The sequence below is a fragment of the Vicugna pacos genome, chromosome 14 (genome assembly GCF_048564905.1).
Source record: "Vicugna pacos chromosome 14, VicPac4, whole genome shotgun sequence".
Classification (NCBI taxonomy): domain Eukaryota; kingdom Metazoa; phylum Chordata; class Mammalia; order Artiodactyla; family Camelidae; genus Vicugna; species Vicugna pacos.
Window position 1 is genome coordinate 830,754 of NC_133000.1, and position 18,554 is coordinate 849,307.

General features: G+C 51.3%; 1 protein-coding gene across 5 annotated transcripts in view; it reads right to left on the minus strand.

The window, feature by feature from the left end:
* Positions 1 to 13,286, minus strand: part of CRYL1 (crystallin lambda 1) — a 77,334-nt gene extending 64,048 nt beyond the window's left edge. For all 5 annotated transcript variants that reach the window (XR_012079795.1, XM_072975962.1, XM_072975960.1 and 2 more), the window contains exons 1-2: positions 13,159 to 13,286; positions 7,715 to 7,822 (exon numbers count right to left, since the gene is read on the minus strand). Coding sequence is in view for 4 of the 5 variants with exons in the window: in XM_072975962.1 (XP_072832063.1) it covers positions 7,715 to 7,822; positions 13,159 to 13,208 (158 nt within the window). In the remaining variant the exon portion in view is untranslated. The remainder of the gene's footprint in view (positions 1 to 7,714; positions 7,823 to 13,158) is intronic.
* Between the last annotated feature and the right edge of the window lie 5,268 nt (positions 13,287 to 18,554).

Sequence of the window (18,554 nt, forward strand, 5' to 3'; positions counted from 1 at the left end):
ACGCCTCAGTCTAAGATACGTAAGAATTCAGAACATTTGCTTTTTCTATAATAAGGCTGCTAATAGCAGTCAATGATTTGGGTGGGTGTTTTTTTTCCCTTTGGCTCAGAAATCTTACAGACCGATATCTAAAAATTCAGTCTAATTGGGCACCAGTAATACTAAGAAATATTAGCTCTCAATTAAGCAAAGTAGTGGAACAATAGGAAAGACTTTAATCTGGCAAAAAAAAAGAATAAAAAGAAAAAAACCCTTTATTTATAGTTTCTCCATGTTCTCCCTGAGGCCTGAAAAGACTTTAATGACACACCCTGAAAATAAGGGCGATTAATACAAATACCCCAAGAAATAGAACAAAGCACTTTTCAGTTAGGAATCTTTAAAGTTTTCGCCTGGTTACAGCTGAGCTGGATTTGGGTCTACAAAATACAAAATGAAAAGATTAAATAGTAATAGAAATGAAAAGTGCAGGACAGAGGTCAGCAAGCATAGTCCACTGGTTCCACACAGCCTGAGATGGGGGTGAATTTTACCTTTTTAAAGGTTGGAAAAAAAGAATAACCATACTTTGTGCTGGGGGAAAATTACATGACTCCAAAGCTAGCATGAATTCACTCAGTGTGCTGGGTCCCGGCCACCCCCGTCTGTGCAGCTTTCACCCCCAAGGAGGAGTGGCTGTGGAAGTCAGAGGACGAAAATCTCGACCGTCCAGCCCTGGTCTGGCACCCACGCTGGGCTGGCTTGTGGCCTCCCCTCCAGGCTGTGCTCCCCTCCTGCCCAAAATCTCAGCTCCAGCCCCTCGCCAACAGTCTCACCAGAAAACCCATCAACAGCCCAGGGCTGGAAAGGTGGGCCTGGCCCCCAGCAGGTGAGGCCCAGCATCGCTGTCAGCCGTCTGCAAGAGGGGCCCTTGTGCCCCACTGGGACTAGCCAGTGTGGGGCGGGGGCGGGGGGAGCTTAACACAGCCGGTGTGCTTTCCCCTGCTTAGGGGTACCACGCGTGCCCGCGGGCTCCTGACAGCTGTGTCCTTAATGGTTCTTACTGTCAGCAGAGTACTTCCCGTTGCTCCCCACAGCCCCTTGAAGTAAATTCAGTTTATGTCAGCGATGCGGAGCAGGACCCTGCGGGGTCCTCCCTGTGCAAGTTGCTCCATGTCCCCCATCTCTTGTTGGTAGGAAACAGGCTTCGTTCAGCCTCCTTGACCTGCCCTGACCTCCAAGGGCAGTTTAACAGCTGCTTGTCAGGGAAGGGAGGGCGTTCAGAAACGGGGGGAGCCAAGGAACACCAGGCAGCCTTGCGGCGGGTCCTGGTTCCTCCTCGGGGGGCAGACAAGTGTCTCCGAGCTCTTCTGCGGGGAGTACGGCCCTCGGGGGGGGGGATGGCACCCCAGGCCGAGCACAGGTTTCTGGAGCCCCGCCCTGCTCCCTCCCCACCAACCAGTGGGAAGGAAGTCACACGCCCTGCGGCCCCCACCCCAAATCCTGCCTATAAAAACTCCTCCCCAACCGTCAGGGGGTTCGGGTTTGGGGGGCACGAGCCACCCGTTCTCCTCGCTCGCCCTGCAGTGAGCCGTTCTCCGCTCCGAACTCCCACGTTCCCGTTTGGTTGCCTCCACGGCGCACCCGGCACACGGACTTGTCTTCGGTGATGGGGGTTTCAGGGCAGTAACGTTTCTGTGTGATGTTGCAGTGGTGGACACACGTCGTTGCTCATTTGTCTGAACCCACAGAATGTACAGCCCTCTTTCAGAGTGAGCTGTGGCGTGAACTGTGGGCTTCGGAGGATCATGACTGTTAACTGTGACAAACGTGCCGTCTGGGGGGGTTGTTGATAATGGGGGCAGGGGCTATCGTGTGGGCACGGGGGGTTCCCTGGGAAATCCCTGTACCTCGCCTCCATTTTGCTGTGAACCTCAAACTGCTCTAAAAGATAAAATCCCTTTTAAAAAGAGGGACAGCAAGGCCCTGCTGTGCAGCCCGGAACGGAAGGAGCAGAAAGCGAACCTGGTGGCTCCTGAGTTGCTCAGGCCCGTTCTTCCCGCTGAACTGACCTTGTGACTAGCCCCCTCCCCACCCTGTGCTCTCTTTTCTTACAATAACTTATCCTTTTACCCAGAGGTCTTGAAAGAAGGTCGTGGGCTGAACCTCAAGAAAATGGGCAGCCCCTCCTCAGCTGCCCCACGACAACAGCAAGCTCCTGTCAAGGTGAGAGGAATGTCACACCCTGCGAAACGCCCTGACTGCTGTCACCTGCTCTGTTCCGTGCAGTTTGTCTGTAAAACCCCAGGACCCCGACACCAGGACGGGCTCACAGGCTCTGAGGCCCGAGCCCGCTGTGACCCTGCTGCCTGCAGAGCAGTAAAGCTGCTGCGTTCCGTCCTCCCTGGCTCTGCCTGACTCTCGCTTCAGCTGTCGGGGGACAGAGCTGTATCCAGTGTCTTGTGATAATGAAAATGAATATATGCATAGGTGCATAACTGAATCACTGTGCTGTACACTCGAAACTGACACAACATTGTAATTGATACCACAATTTAAAAAGAGAGAACTTAGGAGTTAAAAAAAAGCTGTTTCATTAAACAATGTTTATCAGCTAAAAATGAAAGAACTGAGGGGGGCTGGTAGAGCTCAGTGGTAAGTGTGTGCTCAGCATGCACGAGGTCCTGGGTTCCATCCCCCGTGCTCAGACAGCACAGAAAAAGAAAGAAGCCTAATTACCTGCCCCCTACCCAAAAAGTACTGCTTTAAAAATAATCATAAATAAAGATAAAAGGACTGAAACGAACGAAAGGCAGGTTGACCTGCGGTAAGTGCCCGAGACTCCGGTCAGGATGCAGGGGACACGTCAGGCCCCAGTCAGTCCCCAGACCTGGGAGGTGGCAGAGAGAACCCAGGGGGGAGAACCAGGTCCAGCGCAGGCCCAGAACTTCCACAGCTCGGGGCCGACCACGTTCCAGCTCACCAAACACAGGAGGCAGGAAGGTTCCCTCACCCCAGAAGATCCGCCTGGGAATCAGGGTGGTTCTGAGCTGAAGGCAGCCAGCGCCAGCAGGCTCAGGAAGGGGGCCTGGCCCAGGAAGGGACACACCCGCACAGCAGGGCGAGCGGGTCACTCCTCTCCTTCTGGGGAGGGGCCTGCCTTCCTCACGACCTGACCCCTGTCCCCGGAGGCGCGGGCTCTGGGGGCTCCCGCACGTAGGTGGTTACTTCCGTTTTCCTCCTGTTGACCTGCCTTACAGCAATTCAGCTCTGAGACCAGCTAAGGAGCCTAGAAGGGAAGAAGCGCACACTTTCCAGCCCCCGCGGCGATGCACCACCGCACAGTTCATCTCCTCTCGGCACCCATCACTCCTGCGAGGGTGTGACTTGTGGATAAGAAGTCCGGTCCTGGTCTTCACAGAGCTGCTGAAGCCACTGGAACTTCTGTGAGGAGGGCACTCAGGTGCCTTTTGTCATGTTAGGGGGACTGGTTCGTTTTTTGTTCTGTGTTACTTTTTTCTAAGTTTTTTCTGTGTTTGTCATACGTACATGTACATTTATTCCTTTTCGTATTCGTTTTCATCACAGCTCACTACAAGACACTGAATATGGTTCCCTGTGCTCTACAGTAGGACCTTGTTGTTCATCTGTTTTATACGTAGTTTGTATCTGCAAGTCTCGAACTCCCAGTTTATCCCTCCCCCCTTTCCTCACTAGTAACCGTAAGTTTGTTTTCTATGTCTGAGTGTGTTTCTGTTCTGTAAATAAGTTCATTTGTGTCTTTTTTAAGATTCCACATATGAGTGATCTCATGAGGTATTTTTCTTTCTCTTTCTGGCTTATTTCACTTAGAAAGACGATCTCCAGGTCCATCCATGTTGCTGCAAATGGCATTATTTCCTTCTTTTCTATGGCTGAGTAGTGTTCCATTGTATAAATGTAGCACAACTTCTTTATCCAGCCATCTGCGGATGGACGTTCAGGTGCTTCCGTGTCCTGGCTGTTGTAAACAGTGCTGCTGTGAACACTGGGGTGCACAAATCTTTTCGAATTAGAGTTCCCTCCAGATGTGTGCTCAGGGGTGGAATTTCTGGGTCATAGGGTGAGTCTGTTTTCAGATTTTGAGGAATCTCCATTCTGCTTTCCATAATGGCTGCACCAAACTACATTCTCACCAACAGTGTAGGAGGGCTCCCTTTTCTCCACACCCTCTCCAGCATTTATTGTTCGTGGACTTTTTAATGATGGCTATTCTGACTGGTGTGAGGTGATACCTCATTGTAATTTTGATTTGCATTTCTCTGATAATTACAATATTGAGCATTTTTCATGTGCACATTGGCCATTTGCATGCTTCACTGGAGAACTGCCAGTTTAGGCTGTTCTGTGACTTTTGAAAGCACCTGAGGACAGGGGCTGGTTGCCTTTGAAGTCAACCAAGAAATGACAGGGTCGGACCTCTCAGTATCCCCCCCCCCGACCCTGGGGAGAGAGAGAAGTCGAGGGCTGAGTTCAGTCACCGCCCGCCAGCGACTTAATCCATCACGCCTGAGTAACGAGGTGCCTTAAGACCCAAAGGATGGGCTCAGAGAGCCTCTGGGTTGAACAGGTGGAGACTTGGGGAGAGGGGTGCACCCAGAAGGCGCGAGAGCCCCAGGGCCCTCCCCGCACACCCTGCCCTGAGCATCTCCAGCACCGTTTGCACTAAACCGGTGATTAGTGAGCAAGCTGGCTTCCTGGGCCCTGTGAGCCCAAGGCGGGGTCTGGGAGCCTCTGATCTGCAGCCAGTGGGTCGGCAGCACGGGGGAGGATGGACTTGGAGCTGGGGCCTGAAGGGGAGGGGCGGTCTTGCCGTCTGAGCCCGTCCGCCGCAGGACAGGACGCTGTCTCAGAGTGAGCCGAACGAAGGGCGCGGCTGCTGTCGGAGAGCGGCCTGGTCTGGGGAGACCTGAGCGTCAGAGCGGAGGTCGGAATCTCAGCTGCTCAGCGTGAGAGTCTAGAAACTTCTCCAGAGGGCCGCACAGGAGGTTTGTGGCCCCGTGAGGTCTGTTCCACATCGGTCTTGTTTTAATGGGAGACCCTCGAGGTCAGGGAGCTCAGTCTGTTGTGTGTGCTGTTTAATCTCCAGCTAAAACGCGCCCAGCACGTAGGAGGCGCTCAGTCAGTGTTTGCGACTGAATGAAAGTAGGAATAAGTTGTCGGGAAAAAATGCTTTTGCTTTGAGCTCCCCGGTGGCTTCCGAGGTGGAGGCATTGCTGCCCCGCTCCCAGCTGGGAATTCTCCGTTGCCCCCTCCCGGGGGCACTGCCTGGATCCAGAGGCCTGGGAGTTGCCCCCAGTTAGGAGTGTGAAAGGCCAGCCTGTCCCAGGGGTTGAAAACTCTGCTCCAGGACCAGCTCAGTCCCGCGGAGCCTGGACCGCCTCCCAAAAGCAACCTCCATCTTCCCACCCTGACCCCAGCCCCTCGCCGGTTCCTCCTGGAAGCACCTTCTTAATAAACCACTGGAATCTTTATCTCAGGATCCGATTCTAAGGAACCTCAGCTAAGACGACATCAGGGGTTGGAATTATCAGCTCTGTACCAGTATAAACGCATATACAGTCAGCCTCCGGGAGGAGACAGACCCAGCAGTCTCACCCCTGGGCGTGTTCCCTGCAGACACCCTTCCAGGGATGTGGGCGAGGGATCAACGGCAGCATTGTTCACAACCGCCCCCAAATGGAAACAGCGCCAGTGTTTGTCAGAAGGGTAAAATACACGTACGTAACAGCAGAGTCACACAGCAGGAAGGACCTAGAGATGACCATACCAAGTGAAGCAAGTCAGACAGAAAAGCACCATGTGACGTCACTGCTATGCAGAATCTTAAAAAAAAAAGAGAGAGAAATGAACTTACTTACCAAACAGAAACAGACTCACAGACAGAGAACAAGCTCATGGTTACCAGGGGGGAAGGGGGGGGTGATAGAGGGATAAATTGGGAGTTTGGGATTAGCAGATACAAACTGCTGTAAACAAAATAGATAAACAAGGTCCTACTGTACAGCACAGGGATGGTCAATATCTTATAATGACCTATAATGAAAAAGAATATGAAAAAGGTGTGTATGTGTGTATATAAATAAAACTGAACCACTGGGCTCCACACCAGAAACTAACACATCATCGTAAATCAACTAAACTTCAATTAAAAAGAAAAGTGACACAGTAGGACCTTATGTAGCAGTGAACGCAGTTGCACTACAGCTGTGAGCCGCAACGTGGATGAATCTCAAAAATGGTTTCATAAAGCACAAAAACAAGCAAAACTAAACCACATATTGTTTAGGGAAACACTTACAAAACTTTTTTCGGTGAGGTAACGGTAAATGCAAAATACAGGATTCAGGCTGGTTCTGGTGGGGAGTCGGCGGAGTCAGCGGAGTCAGAGCCAAAAGGCGGACACCGGGCACTAACAAGACCGGAGCGCAGCTGGGCGGCAGGTTCACGGACGTTCGTTCCCTCATGTTCTTCACAAGCGACCATAAATGACCTGTTCTTCCATATATACTTACTTCTATATGAAGAGTCATCCTCGTGGCATCTTTACAGAACAGACAGTATGGACGCGCTGAATATGCCTGGCTTGGCATGTCCAATAAACCGGGGCTGGACTCTGCGCCCTGCTGTGTGTGTGAGCGGCCTCCTGACCACTCATAGACCGAAGTTCTCCTGAAACAGCAGCAGTGAGCCTGCCCCTGGGGCTCGCGGTGGGCAGCAGCGCAGCGAGGCTTCCAGGCTCCATGCTCCAGGCCGGAAGGAGCAGTCGAGTCTTGTTCGTCCGCGCACCCCCACCCCAGTGAGCAGTGTGCGCCTGGACACCACGTGTTCACGCCAGTTCCTCTTCCTCCCGTGACAGCACAGGGCAAAGACGGCGGCGGGGGGGGATGCTGGTTTTGTCTGGGGGGCTTGCTTATGTTTTTCAGGCGGTGTCTTCCCTCGTCACGGCTACCTGCCACTTGGGACCTCGCTGTGTTTTGGGTGCTTAGCGGTTACACCACAAAACTGGACAAAGCTGTAATTTCCTGATGCCTAGAGCCTGACATAATAATCTTTTCAACAAGTAAACAATAAAGCATATTTTGTTACACAGAAAGACAAATCCAAGTTATGCCCCGAAGGAGACTGACCGTCTAAACGCGCCCCCGGAGGCCGTCAGAACTGCGGTCGGGATGGCATCTCGGGCCGTGTCGTGAACTAGCCTGATTCTTGTGTCTCTGGCCTCTGTGTTTTGGCCTTTTTCCTTTGGTTCCTACTCTTCTCCTTCCTCTGACGGTTCCCAAAACTCAGCCCTCCACGAGCTGAGCGCTGGGCGTTTGGTGAGTCCATCTACTCTCACGCCTTAGACCCTGCTATCACAGTCCATTCTGGTCCTGCCACCATCGGGTAAAGGGTCAAGACAAACCTCAGGACGTCTGTTCCTAAAACGCACAGCCAGCGCAGCTCCGGCCATGTGACACCGGAGAGCCGCTCACTGCCTCACTCAGCTGGACGCCGAGGACTTAACGCTCAGTTCTGCCACTGCCATCACCTCCCAAGTCCCCTCTCACAGTCTGAGTCCCTCCCTCGGTGTCAGTCCAGTCCCCGGCCACCCAGCCCTGGCATTTACAGCCTCATGGAGACTGAGATGCAGATTTGCAGCCTGGAGAACTCGGGAAGGGACCCCGCGGGCCCTGGGAGGGGCCAGCTGACTCACCGGATGTTGTCCAGGGCGCCTGTCACCTGCCGCGGATCCACGTCATAGAGCCTCACGGGGATGCCCCCGGCCGCAAACAGCATGGCCCAGCTGCGCCCGATGAGTCCGCTGGGGAGAGAGCAGAGGGCCGTCAGCATGGAGACCGGCCGCTCCCACGCCTGGCCACAAGAAGGCTGTCACAGCGTCCTGCTCTCAGAGCATCTGATCTGGTGAAATGACACACTTGGAGAGCTGTCTCTATTTAAAACGTTCCCATGCAGAGCTCCTGAGTCTCACTCCAGTGCCCGTGTGGCGCTCCGGCCACCGCGCAGGGCCCACGCAGGGCCAAGACAGAGGCCACAAGGTGGGGAGGGGGCGGCAGGGTGTCCAGGCGAAAGGGCTCTAGGGACTCCCAGCTGACACTGTCCTGGGCAAGTCACTGAACCTGACCAACAGAGAACACCTGCCCTCTCCTCCTCCAGTAAACCAGTTCGCCTCCACCACCAGCACTGGAGGATGTACTGGGTGCCTGGCAACATTCCCATGGCGCACGCCTTACCCCGGCCGACCTCACAGCAGCCCTCTGAGGGAGGCGCTGTTACGAGATCCGCTTTACATGTGGGAAAACAGGCATGAGGGGCCAGGAGGACGCAGGCTCTGGGCTTTGCAGGCACTAACTACTGTATGTAAAATAGACAACCCGGTCCCACGGCACAGCACAGGGACCGGTGTTCAGTACCCGGTGGTCGCCTATAATGGAAAGAAGTATGGACAGGAATCGGTGTATGTACATGACTGAGTCACTGTGCTGGACACCAGAGACTAACAGTGTTGTAAACCGACTATACTTCAATTAAAATAAATAAATTTTTTAAAAAGCCTACACAGGCTCCAAGTGCCATGAGATGGACGGAGCGGCCTGACGCCTGAATCACACCTGGTGGCCCCCGCCCGCCACGTCAGACCTACCAGGAGAGGGAAAGATGAAAGAGACGCGGAGAATTCACACGCGGCTGCCGCAAGGTTAGACATGCGGCGTGGGGAGCCCCTAGGGCCCCGAGCACACACGACAAACCCAGAGCAACCTGCAGATCCAGGAAGTAAAGAAGTGCTGAAAACAACCGCTGGGACAACCCCCGCCTCCTGGCTGCATCCTCAGAGGACCCGTGAATGCTCCCGAGGCCCAGGAGTAAAGCCGCCCTGGGCCGCAGACCAGCGTGAAGTGAACACCCACAGCCCGTCCATCAGAAATGCGTGTTTGCAAAGTAAAGTGAAAAGAGAGAAGCCCACCTCCCTGCAGAATGGCCCCCGACAACCTGTGTTTGCTCTGCCTGTGGGGACATGTGACGCCCCCGACCCGTGGGCCGGGTGAGACTTCCTCCCAAAGAGGGCAGCACAGAAAAGGGACAGAGCGACTGCAGAGGAGACGCCGGACAGACAGCCCCAGGCCGAGGGTGGAGGTCAGCAGCAACCTTAACAAATCAAGCCCTCCGTGTGTCCCCTGATCCGACATGAGGAGGACTCGTGCCTCCTGGGGTCTCCCTCCCCACGCCGGCCACGCAGACTGATCGGGGCAGGAGCGTCCCACAGCCCGCAGACCAGCGCTCCCAAAGTGCCCAGACCACTGAAAACAAAGGGGGTCTGAGAAACCGTCAGAGTCGAGAGGAGCCTGGGAGGGCAAGAGGGCGAATAAATGTGCTCGGGGCCCTGAACACCAGAGGAAAGCTGAGTCAAGTGTGGATGTCCCCGAGCAGTAACACGTCGAGGTGGATTCGTGACTTGTACTGGGCGTGCCCTGCTGGCCTGGGTGCTAGGACTGGGTGAGCGGGTGTGGGAGCTTGTGTACTCTCTTCCCAATTTTCCTGTAAATCTTAAAAAATAAAGTCTATTTAAAAAAAATGAATGTTTCTAGCAGCAATTCCACTCCCAGTTTCTGCACCCAACAGAAATGAAAATGCATGTCCCAGAGCCCCACCTCGGACAGTGTGTTTGTGTCGGCGTTACTCAGAGCAGCTCAGCGGAAACAACGCAGAGTCCACCAACTAATGAGCGAATAACGTGTGGTTCCCCAGCCACACCAAGGGTGCAGGGCTGCCACGTGGCCGGCCTGGGAAAAGACGCTCAGGTAAAGAAGCCACCCAGGAGGGGCTACACGGCGGATGAATCCATGTACACGAAATGTCCGTACGTACATAAAGTAGACTTGTGGTTGCCGGCCTGGGGAGGAGGGAATGGGACTGTAAATAAGCTGTAAACAACCAAATTGCACATTTTAAATGGATGGATGACACGGCCTAGGAAATACACCTCAATAGAATCTGTCATTAAAAAATGAATGTACGTGAAATGCTTTGAAAGCCAACTCCTGCCACACAAGTGAGCGTAAAGCAGTCTTACTCAGAAGTTCTTAGTTCTGTTGAGCAGAAGGAAGGCCCAAGAGGAAGCAACGATCACGTTTGGTGGAAGGTAGGGTCCCCTCAAAGCAGGATGAGAATCATCCCCCAGAAGTCCTCGTCTGGTGAGTGTTCAGACTGACGTGAGGATGCGGATGCGTGTCCCCTCACCAGACATCGATGGCCCAGATCTTCAAGGGATTTTTCCAGAGGCAGTGGTTACGGGAAGGCAGTTCCAGAGCCAGATAGGAACTAACCAATTCCGTCTCTAATCCCAAATGCCAGCGCCACCTCTTCACACCTGCAAGGGTCCCCAGCTGGCCCGCCTCAGCGGGGACAGACCTCAAGGCCCTCTTAGGGGACGATGGGCTAACAGACACGCTTAAACCTCAGCAGCCTGCTGAGCGATCCAGCTCTGGACACAAAGGGCAGTATCCACACTCAGCATCTCATGTTTTTAAAAATCAGCACTTACTCAGGCTTCTTTAAAAGGAAGGGAATGCTGACAGGAGCGACACACAGCACGGAGGAAATGCAGGAAGCCAGTCAGAAAAAGACAGGTACTGTGTGATCCCACCGCTGGGCGGAATGCAGAGCCGTCAGATTCAGAGATAGAGCAGGATAGAGGTCGGGGCCGGGGGCTGGGAGTGGGCACTGTTTCATGAGGACAGAGTTTTAGTTTTGCAAGAGGAAAAAGTTCTGGCGGTGACAGTGGTGACGGCTGCACAACAGTGTGAATGTACTTACTGCCACTGAGCTGTGCACTTAAAAGTGCTAAGATGGCCAAAATGGTAAAATATTCATCTCACCACGGTTTTTTGGTTTTTTTCCTTTAAGTTTAATGAATATTAACTTAACCTGTTGCTCCTGGGTTTGGATGAGGCTTGCCTGGCCCATCAGGGGGCAGCTGGGCTCATCCTGCTGGCCTGGAAGTAAACAGACAGCACTCTCCCAGTCTCAGCTCTGCGGTCCCCACCCTCAGCGGTGCCGCCTGTCCCTTTGTTCTCCTGGGGACTGTGTCTCAAAAGGTCCCCTGGGCCCCCCTGCAGGTCTGCCTTCCCCAGACAGCACTTCTTGCTTGCAGGAATATGACCATGCTGGCTTCCGCAGAGAGGTCACAGCTTAGCACCATCTATGGGCTGAGAATCAGAGTAAACACAATGCGTGTCTGTGGTGTCACACTTTATCCTCCGGAAACACTGTTCTGTAAAGAGAGCTGCAGGCTACCGGGAAGGGAGGCTGGGGACACCCCTCCTGGATACCTATCTTACTCCCAGGTTCCCAGGCTGCCTTTACCAGATTTTCCCGCAGCCCTGGACCCAAGGGAGTTTTCTCTCCTTTCTCAATTCTTCAAAAACACACTTGTACACGCTCAAGCTCACCACTCTGAGGGGGCTCGCCCTGGATGCCCTCAGGAAAGCTCAGGGCCTGAGGAAGAGTGGCCTTGACGGAAAGATGGGTGGAAATTAACAAAACAGAGGCAGTATTTCTAGCAAGCACTGTAAGAGCAAGTCTGGTCACTATTAAGGAAAAATTGGGAACACAATGGCCCAATATGTTTCTGAAATTTTGAAATATGTATGTTTTGGTCTGCTGAAATCCAAGAATGAAACTCAATCAGGTTCTAGCCAATTAATTTACATTCCCCAGCCTCATCTTTTGAATGGATGTTTCTTGGAATCACCTACGGGGCCAGTGGTGGGGAGAGAGAAGAGAGGGGACACGAGGGGACAGAGGGAGGCAGGGAGGGAAAGCAGGGCCACCCGGAAGCAGAGATGGGGTTTTTTAGGTGCTAAAGGTGTGAGGGAGACAAGCCTTTCCATCCCAATTCCGGTGGTCCTTAAAGTTTGCCAGCCCTGGTCTAATTCCTTGTCAGCCTCCCCTGAGGCATCAGAAGTAAACGGACGCCACAACCGCCGCCCCTTCCTCAGCGAGCAGCTGACCCTGAAACGACTCGGGTTCGGACTCCACCGGTCCGCGGACACGCAGGGTTTAAAGCAGCAGCAGCGCTGCAGGACACAGGAGCTGCGGCTGGCTACCTGAGGCGGAGGGACCGCGGGCACGGCGGCCCACCGGGCATTAAACCGGACTTCCCACTGCGGTGGACGGTGGGCGCCCCCAGCCCGCGGGCTGTCCAAGAGCCGCCCGTGCAATCAGCTCCCAACTGCACCTGACCCTTGCGGGTGGCGGCAGAACACCACTCCGAGGCCGAGGCCGGGGTTCACATACAAAACTCCAGCCTTGACCCTGGACAACGCAGGCGCGGGGGAAGAAAGATCCCCACGCCCGGCACAAAGTCCACGTTCTTACATATTTTTATGTTCTTTCATTAGGTAGCGGCACACCCCCGTGCTTGGAAAGGACAAAGGCACAGATAACGCCAGTGCTCCGTGTGCAAGAAAGCTGTGTAAACACAGAGCATCCTGGCCGCCTCCTCAGATGCGCTCTAAGGAGGCCCAGACTCAGGCCCGGGCCGTGACTGAGGGTCGGGCAGGCCAGCCCCTCGGCGCGCAGCCGGACGCCGGACACCAAAAAGGCGCAGCAAACCACCACAGTAAGTCCGGACACGTCGGCTTCCCCTTATAAAAAAAAAAAAGAAAACAGCAAGAGCTGTAAAAGTCCGATGGGAGCGCCAACCAGGAAGCCGTGGATGGAACTCAGGCCGCTACCCTGACGCAGTCGTCCGGGCAAACTGGGATGCCCTCCGGGAAGGACGCCCCCGCCACGAATCAGACGTCGATTCGGATCGCGCGGCCCGCCCCCCACAAGCGGTGGTCCGGCCACAGCCTCAGGCCGCAGCGCGCCCTGCGGCAGTCGGGTCCCGCGCGCGTCACCCTGCCGCCGGGCCGTCCCCGCCGCGCCCCCGGGCTCGCCCCTGCGACGGAACCGGGACCCGATCCCACTGCATCCACTCGCCGCGCCAACATGCCGCTGTCCCTGCTGGGCCCGCATCGCCCAGCTCCGCCGCAACCGCAGCGCACCGCAGCCTGGCCGCCTCTGGAGAGACACGGGGCCGCGCCCCCGCCGGCCCGATCCCGGTCGTCCTCCCGGGCGCACGGGCTCGAGCCTTACCTGCCGATCACCGCCACCCCGCCGGCCGCCGAGGACTCGGGGGACGCCATGGCCCGCGCGGTGCCCGAGCCGACAGCCGCAGCGCGCGCCTCGCGGGCACTGGCTCCGCCCGCCCGGGAGCGGCTGCAGGGCGCGGGGCCCCGCCCAAGGGCGGGCGCGGGCGGAGCCTCCACCTCGCCACGCCCTGTCCACGCGCGCGCGCCGGGCTCGGGGCCGGGCGTGGGGGCGCCGCCGGCCCGTCGGGGGCGCGCGCGGGCGGGGAGGGGCCCGGGGACCCGGAGAGCAGCCACCTGAGACTCCAGTCATTCACTTTCTTTTGATCCATTTCCAGCCGCGCCCGAAGTCAGTGCGCGGGGAAGGGGCACCTCCAGGCCGGCACAAGGCACGACCTCTAAATGACCCAGAAATGATCACCAGAATTTCCTTCCCGGTTGCAGATGTTAGCGCCACTTCCGTCCACACCAGCTCAGGCCATAAACAGCACGGCATTGCTGGGTTCACACTGGTTTCCAGGAAGACCTCGCCCTTCTCCGCAGAGGAGACCGAGGCCTTGGAAACAGGGCCTTGGGACCAGGGACCGGGGACGCTGGGGTGGGCTGTGCGCCGGACCGGAGGGCCGCGGAGCCCCACGGCAGGGAGGCGAGAGCCGTGGCTGGTGCGTCCTCCTGCAAGAGGCCGCGCTGGCTTAGGTTCCCGAAAAAGGAAGTGCCCCCGCGCCGCCGCCCCGGGCTCTTTTCGGAAACAGACCGGAGGAAAGTCCTCGCACGTCCCGCGACAGCAGTGTCCGCACAGCGGACTGGAGGGAGACACCGGTCGTCCAGGTCCAGACGATTAGGCAGCGCTCGAGCAGAGCCAGAGTGGGCCTTCCAGAACAATTTCACACGTTATCAACAGACATTGGAAAAGGCACGCAACTCAAGAGAAAAGTAGTACAACAAAGATGTCATCTTTCACCCGTCAGACTGGCTGCAACTCCGAAGGCTGATGACATTCCCGTATTGGCACTGAAGAGCGTCGGAGGTACAACTCTGTCCTGCACGGTTGAAGACAAGCTTACATTGGCACCGCCTTTCTGGAGAGAAAAGTTACAGCGTGTCGTGGGGAGGGGTCAGCTTCTGCACCCGGTGCTGAGTGCACCAGACTGCAGGGCTCCCCAGCTCCTGACCTGAGCAGGTGCTGCGGCCGCACAGGCAGCTCGCCGGTGGAAGCGTGCACAGCGAGTGCCCGGCAGGGCTCCCTCCTGGGGTGGCAGGGGCTGGCCCGTGTGCCTCTTTGCCAAGAAGGGGCTGGTCCCTTGGCCCAGGGTGGTTACCTAATGGTACCTCTTAGGTAATGAGGTACCATTGGGATGGCTACTGTAAAAAGAAAACAAGTATTGGTGAGGATGTGCAGAAATTGGAATTTGTTTTGCTGCTTTCGTGCTGCTAATGTAAAATGGTGCAGCCACTATGGAAGCTAGTATGGTGGTTCCTCAAAATTTTAAAGATAGAATTATCATATGATCTAGCAATCCCATTTCAGGGTTTATACACAAAAGAATGAAAAGTAAATTTTAAACAGATATTTGTACACCCATGTTCATGGCAACATTGTTCACAATAACCAAAAAGTAGAAGCAATACAGCGGTCGTCAGCGAATGGAATGGCTGAACACAACGTGGTCCAACCATACAGTGGAGTATTATTCAGCCTTAAAAAGGAAGGACATTCTGACACAGGCTACAACATGGGTGACCCTTGAAGACATTATGCTCAGTGAACTAAGCCCGTCACAAAAGAACAAATATAGTGTGATTCCAATTTTAGGAGGTCCCTAGAGTTGTTAAATTCATATAGGCAGAAAGAATGGTGGATGCCAGGGGCTGCAGGGAGGGGGGAATGGGGACCTGTTGTTCAATGGGAATGAAATTTCAGTTGGGAAGATGAGAAAGTTCTGGCAAATGGATGGAGGTGATGGTTGCACAGCAACATAGACGTACTTAATGCTGCAGAACTGTAACTTTAAAATGGTACGGTAAATTTTATGTTGTGTATATTTTATGACAATAAAATTTTTTTAAGTTTTTAAACTTTGTTGTTGTTTGTGAGAATAGAGTTTTAGCTGTGCAAGGTGAAAACAGTTCTGGAGATGAGTTGCACAACAATGTAAATGTATGTAACACTACTGAATGCTCACTGAAAGGGTTAAAATAATAAATTTTATGTTATGTGTACTTCACCACATTGTTTAAAGGCCAGAAGATTTAAACAGATATTTGGTGAAAGAATATTTATAACTGGCAGATAAACACATGAAAAGATGTGAATATTGCTAATCACTAGGGAAACGCCGGCCAAAACCATAATGAGATACCACCACATACCTAATGGAATGGCTAAAATTAAAACAAAACAAAACAAAAACCTGACAATTCCAGGTGCTAGTGAGGATGTGGAGCCACAGGAACGCTCATTCATCACTTATGGGAATGCAAAATGGTACCGCCACCTTGGAAAACAGTCTTAACAATTTCTTACACACTTAAACATATAATGGTATATGTAAATTACCATGTAGGATTTCTGCCACTGTCCACAAAGTGCCAGAATTTTTATTCTGAGGTATTTACCCAAATGAAATGAAAACTTAGTCATACAAAAACCTGTAGGCCGTCATTTGTGTCTGCTTTGTTCATAATCCCCAAACTGGCAACAGCCTAACAGCCCTTCAGTCGACAAATGGGAAAACAATCTGTGGTAAATCCATACAATGGACAATAAAAGACACAAACTTGGCAATAAAAAGGAATGAGCTACTGGCCTACACAATGTGGCTGAAGCCAAGTGAAATCCACTAATGAGAGAAGCCAGACTCAAAAGACTGTACACCATGTAATTACATCTGTATGAAATTCTAGAAGTGGCAACATGACTGGGGTAGAGAATAAATCAGTGGTTGCCAGGAGTTGGGGTGTGGTGAGAGGTTGAATGCAAAGGAGCAGAAGGAGCGAACTGGGGGTGGAGCAAGATGGAACCTTCTGTATCTTGGTTATGGTGCATAGCTGTTCTATGCATCTGAAAAAGCTCTTAGAATTTTATGTGTATTTTAAAATAAATTTACAAAATTACATTACGGTGGGGAAGGTGTAGCTCAAGTGGTAGAGCACGTGCTTGGCATGCATGAGGTCCTGGGTTCAATCCTCAGTACCTCCTCTAACAATAAATAAATGAATAAACAAACAAACAAACCTAATTACCTCCCCCCACCAAAAAATTAAAAATTTAAAATAAAATTTTTAAGTTGCTTTAAAAACTTACATTATGGGATGCAGCTGTATAGTTCCTAATACACCATGAAATGCCAATGTCAGAAAAGAAGATCTCAAACCTATGATCAAAACCATCCATCTTCAGAAACTAGAAAAAGAAAAACAAATTAATCTCAAAGTTATCAAAAAGGAAAGTACAGAAGTCTATGAAATAGAAAACTGAGTACCAACAGAGGAAATTAATGAAAGCAAAAGCTGGTTCCTTGGAAAGATTGATGAAATGGGTACATTCTTAGCCAGATGGACAGAGAGCGCAACAGAACACAGACATCGCCAGTATCAGGAATGCAGACAGAAATAGCATTACACATCCTACAGAAAACAAGAGCAATAGTGGACACTTAAGAACAACTTTATATCAGTAAATAAGACATGCTTATGAAATGGACAAATTGCCTGAAGCCTTGAAGGAAACAAACGACCAAGTCTTACTCACGAAGAAATGGATAACCCAAAAGGCCTCTCCGGGAGAGATTTAATTTGGAGTTTAAAACCTCCCCAAAGGAAGTTTCAGGTTCAGATGTCTTCAACGGTAAAGTCTCCCGAGCATTTGAAGATTAAGTGATACCAAAAGCATGAAAACCCTTCTAGAAAGTGTAAGAGGGAGAGAATTTTCCAACTAAATTTGTGAGGCCAGTATGACCCTAATATCAAAACCTGACAAAAACGGTAAAGGAAACGGCTTATACCCCGCGTGGACGTGATGTAAACGTTATTTTTAAAGTAGCAGCAGATTGTAAATCAACCATATTTCAATAAAAAGAAAATACTAGCAGACTGAGTCTAGTAATATATAAAAAGGATAAAACATCATAACCAAATGGTTTATCGTAGCAACATGAGGTTGTTCGAACACTCAAAATGTAATTCACTATATAAATAGGCTAAAAAAGAAAACCTGTATGATCATCTCAAAAGATGCAGAACAAGCATATGACAAAATTCATTAACCATTCATGATAAGAACTATTTAAATCTAGAGTTAAAAGGGAACTTCCTCCACCTGATAAAGAGCATCTACAGAAAACCTATGGTTAATATCATCCTTAATAGTGAAGCACTGGGGGCTTTCTCCCCACTGCTGAGAACAAAGCAAAAATATTCACTCTCACCATTTCTGTTCAAAGCTGTAGTAAAAATTCTGTGCAATGCAATAGTTAGGAGAAAGAAGTAGGAGGCGTAAAGATTGGGAAGGAAGAAGCACAACTCTGCTGATTTGCACATGACATGATCATATACTTATAAACTCCTAGAGAATCTTAAAAAGCTGGTAGAACACATAAGTAAGCTTAATACATTCGTAGATACAAAGTCAATACACCAAAATGAATTCTACTTACTTATATGTAAGAACAATGAGCAATTAGAAATCAAAATTTTAAAACAATGTCATTTGCAATAGCACAGGAAACATTAAAAGCTTACGAATAAATAACAAAATATATGCAATACCTAACCCAAAACTATAAAACTGCTGAGAGAAGTTAAAGAAGATGTAAACAAATGAAGAGGTATAATCATCATGGATCGAGACCCAATATCAATATTTCAGTTTTCTGCAAAACGATTCATAAATTCAATGTATTCTCAAATTCTCATAAGGCTTTATTTATAAAAATTAAAACGCTGATTTTGAAAATTATATGGGAATGCTAACGACCCATAATTTGGAAGATTTACTCTAAAGCTATAGATATTAAGACATTATGACAGAAGGAGGAATCCGGAAACAGACCCATGAATACATGTCAATTGATTTTGATGAAGACACCAGGGTAATTCAAATTAACAAGAAGAGTCTTTTCAAGAGTGTGCTGGAGCAGCCAGATACTCATATGAAAAAAATTCATTTCATGCCATATTTAAAATTAACTTGAAATTAATCTTAGATGTATATATGAGAGCTAAAATTACAAACCTTGTAGAATAAGAAAACAGAAGAAAGTTCACCTTTGTGACCTTTGATTAGGCAAACATTTTTTAGACAGGACACAAAAAAATGAATCATAAAAGCAAAAATTGTTAGAGTAGACTCTGTCAAAACTAAAAACTGCTCTTCAAGAGACACTGTTAAGAAAATATAAAACA